The sequence below is a fragment of the Alosa pseudoharengus genome, unplaced genomic scaffold (assembly GCF_046254945.1).
Source record: "Alosa pseudoharengus isolate Yale_2024_CS ecotype anadromous, Long Island Sound unplaced genomic scaffold, YU_APseudo_1.1 YU_APseudo_1.1_scf_11, whole genome shotgun sequence".
Taxonomy (NCBI): Eukaryota; Metazoa; Chordata; class Actinopteri; order Clupeiformes; family Clupeidae; genus Alosa; species Alosa pseudoharengus.
Window position 1 is genome coordinate 2,224,256 of NW_027468576.1, and position 14,456 is coordinate 2,238,711.

Genomic DNA, 14,456 nt, shown 5'->3' on the forward strand with positions numbered 1-14,456 from the left:
CAATTCTATCTGAAATCTGCTCACTGCAGACGTTACAATGCAGACCCAAGCAGCCGCACAGCCTTGAAAAACGTACACTTTGAATTTGATCAGAGCGGCTCTGGTTCTTCACCTAACTTGATGTGATTGGCTGGATGACCGTTCAATCAAATCAACAGACCTATTTGTGTCTCTGTGTGTGCGTTATAGATACGGTTCCAACTCTTTACGGGAGCGTTTATTTCCATATTTTACTTTCAATTTAATCTGACAAAAAGTGTGGGGGATAGAATCGTGCACAACATGCAACAGTGATAGAGCAATCATAGTATCATGATACGATTGCCATCTGGCGGTAGTGGTTTGTGGGCCTATTGGGGTCCGGTAGGAAGCCCAGCAAGTTCCAAAAGTAGAAAAAAAGTTTTGCGAGATCTCGCTAAAGTTTATCGGTTTTTTTTCTTCATGTTTTTTTTCCCCATTACTTTTTTTTTTAACCCATGTTTTTTTTCTCCCATGTCACCCGGAGGGCTCCGTATTATTCTGTTTTTTCCCTTCACATTTATTTTTAGCTGTTTATGTGTTATTGTTATCTTTTTTTTCTTTTTTTTTTCTAACCAGAATTCCTTATAAAATTGCTGATATATTCAGCATGACCAAAAATGCACAACTCTCAGGGCAAAAATAATAGTTAAATTAATTAATGAAATTGCCATTTCGTTTTGAGACAGCCAGATTCACTCATAGATAGCCTATCTGCCTTAATGCACGGTTGTAAGTTTAATTTAAAAATCACATTGGAGAAAGAAGAGTAGATGTCAATCTGTTTGACATCTACTAGTCAATTGCGCTTCCACTGTTACTGTCACACTTGTTGCGCTTTCGTTTTGAGACACAGTCAAATGCACTCATAGACAATAGCCAAACCTCGTTGTAAGTTTAATATGTTTTTTTGTCAATTGAGTGTTTCTTTTTCAACAACGTTGGCTTATCAGAAGCTACTTGTTTAAACATGCTTTCTCACGCATCTAGGATCAGCAAACCAAAGCAAATCAAGATATGGTTACTAGCAAACATGCCTAACACTGTCATTTGGCCACAGTTTAGGCAGAGACCTTACTACACTTGCTGTTTTAAACTAAAAATGGCAAAAAAGTAGAAAAAACATTTATTTAAAATGTCAACACAATATCCGCAAATTCAGTGCAAATCCATGTTTATAAGATTATTCTGTTTTCATGTCTAAATTCCATGATTCCATCTGTGGTTTCTGCATCACATAAATCATAGGGCCCTACATCATACTATTAAAATATGTTGAAATATTCGGTAACACTTTACTTGACAAGTTCTTGTCGTTCTGTCTTCTACATTTATGAAAGGTTTGGTATGAATGTTGAGTCATGTCTCATGAAACAGTCATGAATGCTTTATGTGCAGTTTATGACAGCTGCTATGAATGTGTTATGAATTCACCTGTCAAGTAAAGTGTTACCAAATATTCAAAGTGTTCTCTGAAAAGGACACAGATCTATTTTTAATGCAGTGCCATCTGAGACCCCGAGTATCATAACTATGCAATATTGTCTTTCAGCCCTGTCTCTGGATTCTCTGAGTAGGCTATTCTAATGATATTATGTAGTATTGATAATGGAATCCCCACATTCTTTACAATTTCACATTGAGGAGCATTATTGTTATATCCTATTGTTATATATTGTTCTCCTTGTGTTTTCTTTCACATTACACAACTTTTCCATTTTCTTTTTGCCCCATCCTAACTTTTTTGAGATTTTGTTGCTGGTATATATTTTTAATGAAATAGTAAAATTAGTCAGTTTCAACACTACATATGTAGTCTGTGTGCTTTTGCAAGTAAATATGGGTCTACGAAATTGGAAGATTATCACATTCTGTTTTTATTTACATTTTACACAGTATCCCAACATATCTGGGACACTGTGTAAAATGGGTTGAGGGTTGTGTGAAATGTTGAGGTTGTGAGATAACTTTGAGATAACTTTTCTCTGGATCTGAAGGACACTGAATGGTGTGCCAGAGCGGAACAATTTGACAAGATGTGCGAGGCAGTGGTCCAGATGTTTAACCGGCTTTCAAATGTCTCCAACCGGCAAATCCTGTATGACCTTTACAACTACATCTGTGATATCAAGAGTGGTGTGACTATGGCCAGGGACTTTGTCAAAACTATAGGTTGGTTATGTTTTCAATATCTCTTCTTGTTTCATCTTGTTAAAGGTAAAGTCAGCGATTATACGTGATTTCAAGCCCATAAAATGATTTGCCACATTTAGCAATCATCTCATGACCCGTTAGCTGCCCATTCCATAAATACAGTGTAAAAAAAACTGGTCTCTGTAGGCAGCCTGGACTCTGGAAACTGGAAACAAAGTCAGGGGCAGCCTGTCCCCTAAACAAAAACAAAACCCTGCAGGGAGTTTCACTGGGAATACTGAAGGGAGGGATGAGCTACCTCCCAGGTGTGTTTTGTTTGGTCCTTGGTTAAACTATAATGTTGGTTTGGAAAAAAGCGTCTACTAATACATTTAAGATAAACATAAACAAACGTGACATCCTGCACAATCGCTGACTGCACCTTTAAGCTTCTTAGAAATCTTATGTTAAAATGTAACCAAATTTCACAAGTGGTTTTACACTTTACTAGGCTATGGCATATTCTTTCTGCACTTGCATGCACAGACCTGTATTGTCTTTGTTGTACAGTTCGGTACACAAGTTTTTTACCCCCTCCCCCACCTCCACCCAACATTCCAAATCATATGCACCATATTGCTATATAGCATAGTTAATATTATACACCATTTGAAAGCTTGGACTCTTGGGAATCCATACATAACAACCTTATTAATGTACAATATGTAAAAAGTCAAGTCACCAAATGCGGAGGAGGTAGAAGGGGGCATTTTTGATTAAATTTAATTGAGACATTTTTGCTTTACATTTACAAATTAATCTTACTATTTCTCAATAAAATTTAATCAAAAATGCCCCCGTCCACCTCCTCCACATTTGGTGTTTCCCTACCTTCTAGCTGCAGTGTATATCAATAAGTAGCTGCAGCATATTGGGTCTTGAAATATCCACAAGAATCCATAGAAATAGAATGTTGTTTTATCCAATATAAGTTGTGCAGATGTATACTAAAAAACGTAACACTTTACTTGACAGGTGAGTTCATAGCACATTCATACCAGCTGTCATAAACTGCACATAAAGCATTCATGAATGTGGAAGACAGAACAACGACAACTTGTCAAAATAAAAGTCTAACATTGTATTTGTGTATCTTTGTAAATATTTCATGAATATCTTATGAAGTCTACATCGAATGTCACTTTACTATACAAGTTGTGAAGTATTTGTAATCACTGAGTTTAACACTGAGAGGTAGTCCTAAACTAGCCTACATTCAGCTGACCCGTATTTGTGTAACCTGGAACGGTTGGACACTCAGTAACAAAAGATGAGAAATCATCTGCAAAGGTTACATCATAAAACAAATATATTTTTATGAAACAAAAATATTTGCTTGACCATGTTCTGTCTTTTTGGCACTGGAGTAGCCCATTGACTGAGATGTTACATGATCAGGTTTGGACCAAAAACAGCAATGCTGCTTTGCGACTTTGGACTTTTATTTTGACAAGCTCTCGTCGTTCTGTCTTCCACATTATGAAAGGTTTGGTATGAATGTTGAGTCATGTCTCATGAAACAGTTATGAATGCTTTATGTGCAGTTTATGACAGCTGCTATGAATGTGTTATGAACTCACCCGTCAAGTAAAGTGTTACCCTAAAAAATAGCAAAAATAGAGACTTTTGTGTAATTATTCCATATTGTGTGTAGTCATTCTATATCAGAACCCCTGACATTCAATCAAAATACCCATAATAAAACTTCAGAGTGTTAAGTTTAATTTGAGACCAGTAAGTAACAGTAAGCCTTTTTATCGTCAAAATGCATTTTGCTAAATACATGGACATATCGTATAAACTACTCATCTTTTCTTCTATATTGATGTACTTTTACACACAACTTCACAATGCTAGGGCTCAGTTGTGTTTCTCAAGTGACTTAGAGGGCTGAAATGTGATCAGTTCATAAATGTTTGTAACCCGGTAGAAATATCTCTGGAGTATAAAATGGTATGATAGCAAGTTGGATCTTGTAGCTTTGTGGCTGTACAGGCCTTCAAAGTTGACCTCTGATTTGAAAAAAGGAAATTCCGCCTATTGGCTTTTTTTGTTAAACCACTCATAAGAGCCCAGACAATAATCCAAACCTCATTATTACTGATGCATATGTGGTGTTTGATGTTGGCATACATATTTTGAAGCATTATGTGATTTTGCCCTTCATTGTGGTTGATAAAATTCAAGATTTATGTGTAATAATGAGCAAATCTACGTTTTCAGAGACACAACGTGTTGCAGCACTAATTGAAATGCCCACTACCTCATTAATCAATGTATTTCTACCTTCCTACCTCCCAGCAGAGACTTGAAATACAAATGATTACATAGGTCTGCATTGCTATGCTATTTACTATTTGTAAATGTACTATTCGGAAACACCCCCCCAAAATTCAGTAAATTAGTATTTTATTGAAACTACCCATAAGAGATATTCCAAAAGATCAAAACATCATGATTACCATTCACATATTACCTTTACATTTAAGGAATACCATATGAAAATTGTTGACATCACCACATGTACCCAGCTTAACATAAATATTATAATTTCATAATGTCCAGGGCACATGAAATACATACAGTAATTTCCTGTGTATTAGCTGTATTGTGTATAAGCCGCAGGACAGTGTTTTATACAAGTTAAAAGAAACAAAACCATATACCATATTAACTGCCCCCGTGTATTAACCTCATAGCTGAAATTTTGCAAAATCAATGTATAAGCTGCAGCTAATAGTTGGGAAATTATGGTAATTGCTTCACAGGTGCTAAAATGATCTACATTATACATTTCAGTTGTACTTTTCACTAGTAAGAATGAGGGAATGAGATGTAGATGAACTGGTTGGTGAAAATATTCATACTTTACACATTGTTATCATTATGTACAATTATTACAGTGCATGAAAATGCACTGTACTGTTCTTCCTAGGCAACAACTTATTATTATTCCGCTTACCACTTTTTCCGTACGCTATTTCTCTTGAACAGTTTAACTTAGAAACTTCATTCAAACTTTGTAACGTAGGTATTCAAACGGACGAAGCTGCTATGTCTTTTCAACTTTGAAACTTTTATACTTTTTAAACTATTAAAGAAAAACGTTTTAAAAATCCCCATAGACTTAACATTGCCGATTGTGACATCATAATACGGCCGTTAAGCAATTAGAATCCTATGGCAGGTGTTCAGGCCACCTGCAGCCTCAGGCTTTAAGCATACAATCTGGGTCAATTAAGACTACACATCCTATTCAACTGTTTCCTCTGCCCAAAACTGTTTCAAAATAAAAGTACTCACTACAATAATCCACTGTTAAACAATGTAACCCATTAAACTACTGAACTTTTTACATTCAACTTTTAAACGGTCTACTTTTAAACTATCATTTCACTAGTTCGCCCTTCGATATGATTGCTTCAGCTAGACTAGAATGTATGGGAGAAGTGCGTGTTTGGCAAGGTAGCTGTCCGTGGTCCTGGAGTGCCTGGAGCGGACATCGCGATAGAGCGATGACCGCTTGCACCCCCTGTGTAAGGAGGATGAGTAACAGGGCAATTGGTGAAATGGAGGAGTAGGGGGAGGAGGGGGGATGATTTCGCGAACGTCGGAGCGTGTGACGTATGGAAAAGGAGGTCGGCTTAAATAGGCATACCCTGCGGCGGCAGTGGGTGAGTTAATTGCTGTCAATCATCCCGCAGGCTCCTCCCGAACTTTGTTTAGAAAACATCATTTCACTAGTTCGCCCTTCGATATGATTGCTTCAGCTAGACTAGAATGTATGGGAGAAGTGCGTGTTTGGCAAGGTAGCTGTCCGTGGTCCTGGAGTGCCTGGAGCGGACATCGCGATAGAGCGATGACCGCTTGCACCCCAAAGATCACAGAGAAAGGCCGCTGGCCGCTACCAACTACATAAGTGCTTGCTGAGCGAGTCATAAATCCGCTAAATTGGAGCGGATGTAAGACTGGTAGGCATCCGAGGACCAACGGCCCAGTATTTTAATTTGTTGCTCCGATAAGCCGTTGAGCGCAGCTGTTGTGGCAGCTCCTATCCTGAAGGAGTGTGCGGAGTAGCGATCCGCGGGAAACCAGATTTGACTAGAATGATTTTAAGAGTGTCTGGAATCTGTGGCGAGTGATGGGTAGCCCTTCGTCTGACACGAAGAGCGGGCTAGTAGACGAAGCTTGAGCTGACCGATATGAGATGTAGTGAGATAGGTATTGGAAAGGCTGAAGATCTGAGGCGGAGTTAAAATGGATATGGAGTGTCCTTTCGGGACTGATCGGTTTTACTCTGTTTGATGGTAAATCGAATGGTGTCTTGGTCTAGCTGCTCTAGATCTGCGATGCACGGGTGGACATCGGGAATGAAGAGAGACGAAGGGCATGTAAACTCGCTACATCTCAGCAGCCCAAAAAAGGCCAGTGAAGCATAACGGAGATGGTGGAATCGGAATGCGGTGACATGAACCCTTTGCGAAGGGTAGCGAGGCAGGTGGCGAGAATGCTTGAGGTAATGGGAAGGCGGGAGTCTTGGGGGACTGGCTGTTGCCTACGGATACCTTTAAATAACAAGCCTATCCTGGTGTCGGAGAAGGAAGGGCATTCGGAGCCGTGGAGGCGTTTGTAGAAGAAATGAATGCCGGCTAGGTAGACTCTAATGGAAGAGACTTTGATCGATCCCGAGTGAAGTGTGGGCGTAGGTAATAATGATGATATGGTGACAGCATCGAACTGGGAAATGGTAGTGAGTGCTTTGCGTGGAACTGTTTGAAGCACGACCAAGCAGTCCGGGACTGCATGGTCCTGGGTGCGAGGGCTTGAAGGGCTAGGTCGGCCGTGATGGGCTGAAGATAAATCCCAGAGATTCAGAAGCTAAGACGAGAGAGGGTCAGCAATTTCATTGTGGCGACCGGGGACGTGCGCGGCTCTTATAATAACTGGTAGCTGGCTGCTATCCAGATTAGACGCCTAATAAGAGGGGAAAGCGCAGGCGATTTGAGCTCGAGTTATTAATGACGTGCACTACGGCTTCGTTGTCGCTGTGGATTAGCACACTCTTGGAGGTCCACTCATTCCCCCAGGTAGGGCCGTGATGGCTACGGGGTAGAGTTCGAACACGGCTGACGATTCGTTTTCAGTTGTTAGCTCTGAACTCTAGTGGCCACGGGGATGCAAACCGGCGCCTTTTGAAAACCCTCCGAAGCCTGTTGAGGGGGCTGCGTCGGTGTACAACTGGAGGTCTTCTGGAGATGATTGGCAGTCGTCGTAGAACATGCACAGACCATTCCATTCGTCTAAAACATCCTCCAGTGTTTGATATCGGCCAGACACTGGGCATGTAGAGATACGACATCTTCGAGAGATGGGGTTGCTGAGGCGCAGTTTATGAGATGCGAGATGAAAGGGCGGCCCTGGGGAATGGGTTGACTAGTGGACACTCGACCGCGCCGTGACTGGGCTATTGCAGAGAGGACAAGATGGCTTGAGTCCTAGGAAGCGCGGTTATGGAGCTCCATATCGAGCGCGCCCCAGTAGGGGTTTTGGTTCCAGAGGCCGACTCTGGCAGCGCATTTTGCTGAAAACAGCCGGTGGTACGTATACAAATGGGCTCCCCCGTAGGACACGGCTAGGCCGGCGATGATGGCCAGGTAGTCATTTAGCTCTTTGCGTCGGCTGGGGAACACGAAACAGATGAGTTCTGTGTAGTTGGTAAAGCTACGGTGAACTCGGGGAATGACAGAATCTTTGATGCTGGGCCAGAATGTAAGAATGAAAGACAAACCAGTTCGCCGCAACTAATTCCCGGTTATGAGAGGGAATAGGAAGGGAGGGACGAATGGTAGAAAGGTCTACGTCTGCACCTGACGAATGAGGTTCCTGGTGGACGCTGTGACGGGTGGTGGTTCAAATGCTGCAGCGTGAGGAGGCGGTGGCAAGGCCTTTGCTGTGGCTAATGAATAGCTTGGAAGCCGGGATGGGACGTCGTGATCCAAAGCACTCGCTGAATGCTGATGACCCGCTGCGGCGGGCTGATCTAGCGCGGAGCCGGGGAAGAAATGGGAAGGGAGAAAAGGGGGGGAGGGGGGGAGGGAGGGAGCGGTCGCTGACGTGACCGGAAGGGGAGCAACCTGGGTCGCGGGAAGTGGGACGGGGAAGGAAGGAGGGTTAGGGGGGGAATATCGGCGCCGGCTGAGACCAGGTGCTCGCTAGCTCGTAAGGGAAAGAAGGGGTGGGGGGGAATAGCGACGCTGTCGCTACCGGGGCCGTCTGGCGAAGTGGGGTTGGACCCGGAAATACGGCGGAGATGCGGTGGGAATGGGCCTGAGCCGCTGACGTGGCAGTGGCTGTGGCTGAAGCAGCGGAATGATACGCTCTGAAGGTGTGGTGCCGGAAAGTGCTGTCGGCGTGCCCGGTTCGCGAGGTGGCTGGTGATGTGTGCTTCGTCCGGCTGAAGGACCGCGCCGGGATGCCAGAAGGAGCAGCTTGCTTCCTGGTCTGGGGAGGAAAACAAAGGGAGGGAGCGGGAGGGCGAAAAGACCGGGCTATCCGACTGCGTTAGAAGGCGGAGGAGATGGAACTTCCTAGCAGACCTACGGAACGCGATGCCGCGGGAATGGAGAGTGCTGCGGATGCGAGCCGTTCTCGGGGCTTGGTGGAGCCGACATTGCATGGGTCTTGGAGCTCAGCGTAGCTGTTGCTGCATGGTTCTCGAGGCTTGGTGGAGCCGAAGTTGCATGGGTCCTGGATCTCGGCTTAGTTGTTGCTGCATGGCTCTTGGGGCTCGGCGGAGCCGTTGTAGCAAGGGCTCAGCGGAGCAGTTGCTGCATGGGTCTCCCTGAAGCTGTTGTTGCATCAGGTCCAAGCTCATTCCGTACCATCTGTGGCAGCCTAAAATAATTCAACCTGGGCTGAAGAAACTTTTAGAATACCGTTACCTGATAAACATGACATATTCAGCATGATACGACATACAACGCATAAAACATGATAAGCAGATAAGCATGATAAGGCATGAATAGCATGAATGGTGAGTATCCAGATGAAATGAAATGGCTGTGGCCGATGAATAGCTGGGTAGACGGAACGGGATGTTAAAGCTGGAACGTGCAGCGTGAGGAGGTGGTCGAAGGCCTTTGCTGTGGCTAGTGAATGGCTGGGGAGCCGGAATGGGACGTCGTGATCCGAAGCACTCGCGGAGTGCTGATAACCCGCTGTGGCGGGCTGGTCTAGCGCGGAGCCGGGGAGGGGATGGGTAGGGGTAGGGGGGGAAGGGAGGGAGCAGTCGTCGGAACGACTGGAAGAGGGGCAGCCCTGGACCGGGTCCTGGCTGGGGGAAGTGGGCGGGGAAGGGGAAGAGGGGGCGGAGGGAGTAGCGACGCTGTCGCTACCGGCGCCGGCTGAGACCAGGTGCTCGCTAACTCGTAAAGAAAATAGGGAGCTAGCGAGGGGAGTTTGAATGGACGCCTCTTCGTGAGTCGTGGCGTGCTGTACAGACGTGACTCCGGGAATGGAATGGGGAGGGGGAAAAAGGGGGAAGGGAGGGAGCAGTCGTCGGAACGACTGGAAGGGGGGCAGCCCTGGACCGGGTCCTGGCTGGGGGAAGTGGGTGGGGAAGGGGAAGAGGGGGCGGAGGGAGTAGCGACGCTGTCGCTACCGGGGCCGTCTGAAGAAGTGGAGTCGGATCCGGAAGTACGGCGGAGATGCTGCGGGAAGGAAGTCGGTGGTTAAGAACCTGGGCCGCTGGCGTGGCTGTGGCTGAGGCAGCGGAGTGATACGCTCTGGAGCGTGTGGTGCAGGAAAGCACTAATTGTAGTATTGCTTGTAGTGTCTTAACATTAAAACACAAGTGTTAAGCAGTGAATTTTGCTGCCATCTCCTGGCTGTCTGGGCAAACTGCTTTGGGTTTGCTGTAAACAATAGTTATTTACAGTGCAATACTGTAAACTCCCTCCTGTCGGTGTTGGCATGGAATGAAACAATAGACCGGTGTTCAAAGAGTGTCATTAATATATTCTGGCTGTAGACTGGGGTTTGAGGGCCTCCTGAGAGCAAACGCAACTGCCCACAAAGCACTGCTTGCTGGCGAAGTGCTAATTTTAAAACATACAAATAACCAGTCATTGTAACCAAATGACTTGAGTTTATTTGCAAAGCTTATATCAGTGAACTAGCTTGTTGCTATACCCCGTAGAAGCTACATGAATAGCCGGCCATCGACACCGGACGAGTTGACAATCAGGGTCCTTGCTGTCTGCGTCGCCTGACGCGAATTACAAAGTGTACTATCGCTTTAATAATTGCTGACGTCTGCGACGCAGCGCCATTGTTTAAACAGACTGCAGCACGAGCCAGCGAAATACTGGGCACTTAAGGTTGAGGCTTGTCAGTTCGTTATAAGTAGCTTAAATATCCAACAACGCTAGTATCAGTTTATGAGAAGTCACTGGACGACTAGAGGAGTGAATTAACAAGACCTGTTCGTTTCCGATGCCAACACGGATTACGGATTGAGTGATCTTCGGAAGATAGGCCTCCGCTGGATAGTGGATAGCCTACAACTTCAGACGCTTGGCGTGCCGAGCCATGTGGAATTTAGAGCATTTCGAGTTACCTGGATAATCTTGCGACGTGAAAACGCGAGCTTGGAGCAGCTTGGTGTTAGAGCCTTGAAGTATGCTGGGGTGAGCAGGCTATAGCATAATCGATAGTTGTAGCCTACCCTTGCTCTGAGCAGTGACCTGAAAACGCTGGTGAACCAGGTGGCTGTAGCCCGTGGACTGGATGTAGCTTTCGGATGGTTAGTAGTGAAAAACCCCAGCTCCATTACGTCTGCCTACCGAGGCTTTGCGACTCCAATGATTTCGCGAACGTCGGAGCGTGTGACGTATGGAAAAGGAGGTCGGCTTAAATAGGCATACCCTGCGGTGGCAGTGGGTGAGTTAATTGCTGTCAATCATCCCGCAGGCTCCTCCCGAACTTTGTTTAGAAAACATCATTAAACTACCTATCTATTAAACTAGCTGTCTGGCCCCAGCTGTGGTGCAACTGGCTGGGGCACCTACACCGTACGCCGGCGACCCGGGTTCGATTCCCGCCCCGTGGTCCTTTCCGGATCCCACCCCTGCTCTCTCTCCCATTCGCTTCCTGTCACTCTCCACTGTCCTATCATTAAAGGCATAAAAAAAAAAAGTAAAAAAAAAAAAAAAACTAGCTGTCTATCAACAACTTTTAAACTATCTACATTCAACTTTTACACTTTTAAACTATATACATTCACTAGCTGTCTATCAACAACTTTTAAGTTGTCATCAACTATGTCAACACTTTTCATCAACTATGACTCCTACCCACTGTAGCTAGTTAGCATGGTTAACAAAGTTAGCATGCTTACATGTTAGCATGCTAGTTAGCATTTTTAGCAAAACTGCTAAAAATTATTAGCTAGGTTAGCTAAGTAACATGGTTAGCATAGTTAGCATGCTAGCATGTTAGCATGCTATTTAGCACAGTTAGCAAAACTGCTAAAAAGTATTAGCTAGGTTAGCTAAGTAACATGGTTAGCATAGTTAGCATGTTAGCATGTTAACATACTAGTTAGCATTTTTAGCAAAACTGCTAAAAATGATTAGCTAGGTTAGCTAAGTAACATGGTTAACATAGTTAGCATGCTAGCATGTTAGCATGCTAGTTAGCACAGTTAGCAAAACTGCTAAAAATGATTAGCTAGGTTAGCTAAGTAACATGGTTAGCACAGTTAACATGTTAGCATGTTAACATGCTAGTTAGCATTTTTAGCAAAACTGCTAAAAATGATTAGCTAGGTTAGCTAAGTAACATGGTTAGCATAGTTAGCATGCTAGCATGTTAGCATGCTAGCATGCTAGTTAGCATTTTTAACAAAACTGCTAAAAATGATAAGCTAGGTTAGCTAAGTAACATGGTTAGCATGTTATCATCATAAAAATCTTAGCATAACTGCTAACAAACATTAGAGCCATTCCAACTTTCAGTTATCGTCAAATATCTACCTATACACAGCCATTAAACTATTTGAATATCAACATTCATTCAACTTCCAGACTGTCAAAAACTTTTAAACTATTTACCTTCAACTTTTAAACGGTCTACTTTTAAACTATCATTAAACTATCTATTAAACTAGCTGTCTAACAACTTTTAAACTATCTACTGTCTATCAACAACTTTTAAACTATCTACATTCAGCTTTTAAACAGTCTACTTTTAAACTATCAACTTTTATTAAGCTATGCAACCACCATGTCTATCCTAGCATCACCGTAGTAACCATCTCTGTATTATCTGTTTTAACTATACATGATATTTTACATCGCAACTTTAGCATTTTCATGCACTGGTAATTCCTTGGAATTGCATTTCTAGTTATTATTATTATTATTATTATTATTATCATACTTAAAATGGTCTTTCAGCTGATATTAAAATCATTTCCATTGAAAAGAAATAATAACTATTTTCCAAGACTTGATCTACAGACATTTACAACAGTTTTAAAAATTCTACACAGTTAGATCTGATGAGACAGAAACTGAAATTGGATCAATCCATTTTCAGAGGAACATGAGTTCATTTGCATATCTACAGGAGGCAAAGCAACACAAGAGGTTAGGGATGATCTGATTCAGGCTCATACTACAGGCAAAGATGCAAGTTCAAGACATAGAGGCTGGAGTCAGATACATCTAAGCACAAATTCCATGATACATTGACAAAGCAAAATTTAAAGACATTTACGAGCATGAGTCAAAAAAGAAAACACAGGCACATGGCAAGACCATCATGTTAAAGACTGGACATGAGAGAAGTTTTTTGTCACCCTCTTGGACCTTAACCATGGTCATTGGCGACACCTGATGGGACCCCAAGTAAAACCTCTAAAGCAGCACTTGCAAAGCATTTGCAGAAACTTGCATCACTATCAGATAATCTCAGATGAATATAATATAGCAATTGATGGAATGTCTCTGGTCCAGAAGGTCAATAACAATGTCTCAACTTTTGCAGACATTGCTGCTATTCATAGCATGATCCGTAAAGAGGCAAAACAGAGGCAGATCATTTTTTAGATTAAATTAGATTAGATTTAACTTTATTGTCATTGTGCAGAGAACAAGTACAGAGACAACGAAATGCAGTTTGCGTCGAAGTGCAAAAAAGCAGAAAAGTGCAATTGATATACACAGTATAGGCAGCTGGTGCATAGACAGGACAAGAAATATAGTGCAGTGTAGACAGTAGTATACAGTTGTTTTGCAGAAGGTGGTTTAGAGTAGTATAAATTAAATATAAATATGTGCAGTGTATTAGCAGTTACCTTATAAGAGCAGAATAAATATGACTATGTAATTTGAACAATGTATGAACAACATGTACAGGTATGTGCAATGTAGTGGCAGTACCATTATAGTAGTAGTAAGAACAATATAGATATGCAGTGTATTAACAGAATATATTACAGAAAAACTGAATAAATATGGATATTTAGTATGAACCATATACACATACATGTACAGTATGTACAACTATGTGCAGTGTGGTAACAGTACCATTGTAGTGCAGAAACAGAAACATTACAATAGTATTATGTATTAGTACAATGGCTGCCTTGCACTACTCCACTTGCACCACTCCACTTGTGCACTTGCACACTTTGCAACCTGTTGTTGTTGTCCTGTTGTCCTGAAAACACAACACACTTCTGCTGCTCTTACATAACTTGCACCACTATGGCACTTGCTTACTTAGGTCAAACAGAACTACCTCAGCCATTTATTGGCCTGACTTTGCACTACTATATTGACTGTCTATGCACAATTGCACAATTTCAACCCAATTTTGCTGCTCTTATTTATTCATTGTATGTGCCTTCTTATTTACTTTTTATTGTTTACTTGAATGTTATGTTTGTCTGTGGACTTAATTGGTAAAATGATGTCTTGTCTCCACCGTGGGATAGTGAGAAACGTAATTTCGATCTCTTTGTATGTCCTGGCATGTGAAGAAATTGACAATAAAGCAGACTTTGACTTTGACTTTGTATTAATAATAAGTGTATGTGCAGGATGAAAAGCAGTAGAATATGGCTATGTACAGTATAAGTGTAATTACGTACATTTGTAAATAAATAGACACTATGGGTGGGATAGGGTAGTGCAGTTGGCGGGAGGGCGGGGGACTAGGGGATGTCCGCCTCCTTGTTG

At 42.8% G+C, this 14,456-nt stretch overlaps 1 protein-coding gene across 1 annotated transcript in view; it reads left to right on the plus strand.

Moving 5' to 3' along the window:
* The window catches only part of ogal (O-GlcNAcase like), a 133,027-nt gene that overhangs the window by 92,405 nt on the left and 26,166 nt on the right, over positions 1–14,456 (plus strand). The window contains exon 11 of the mRNA XM_076277748.1: positions 2,016–2,190. Coding sequence (XP_076133863.1) covers positions 2,016–2,190 — 175 coding nt within the window. The remainder of the gene's footprint in view (positions 1–2,015; positions 2,191–14,456) is intronic.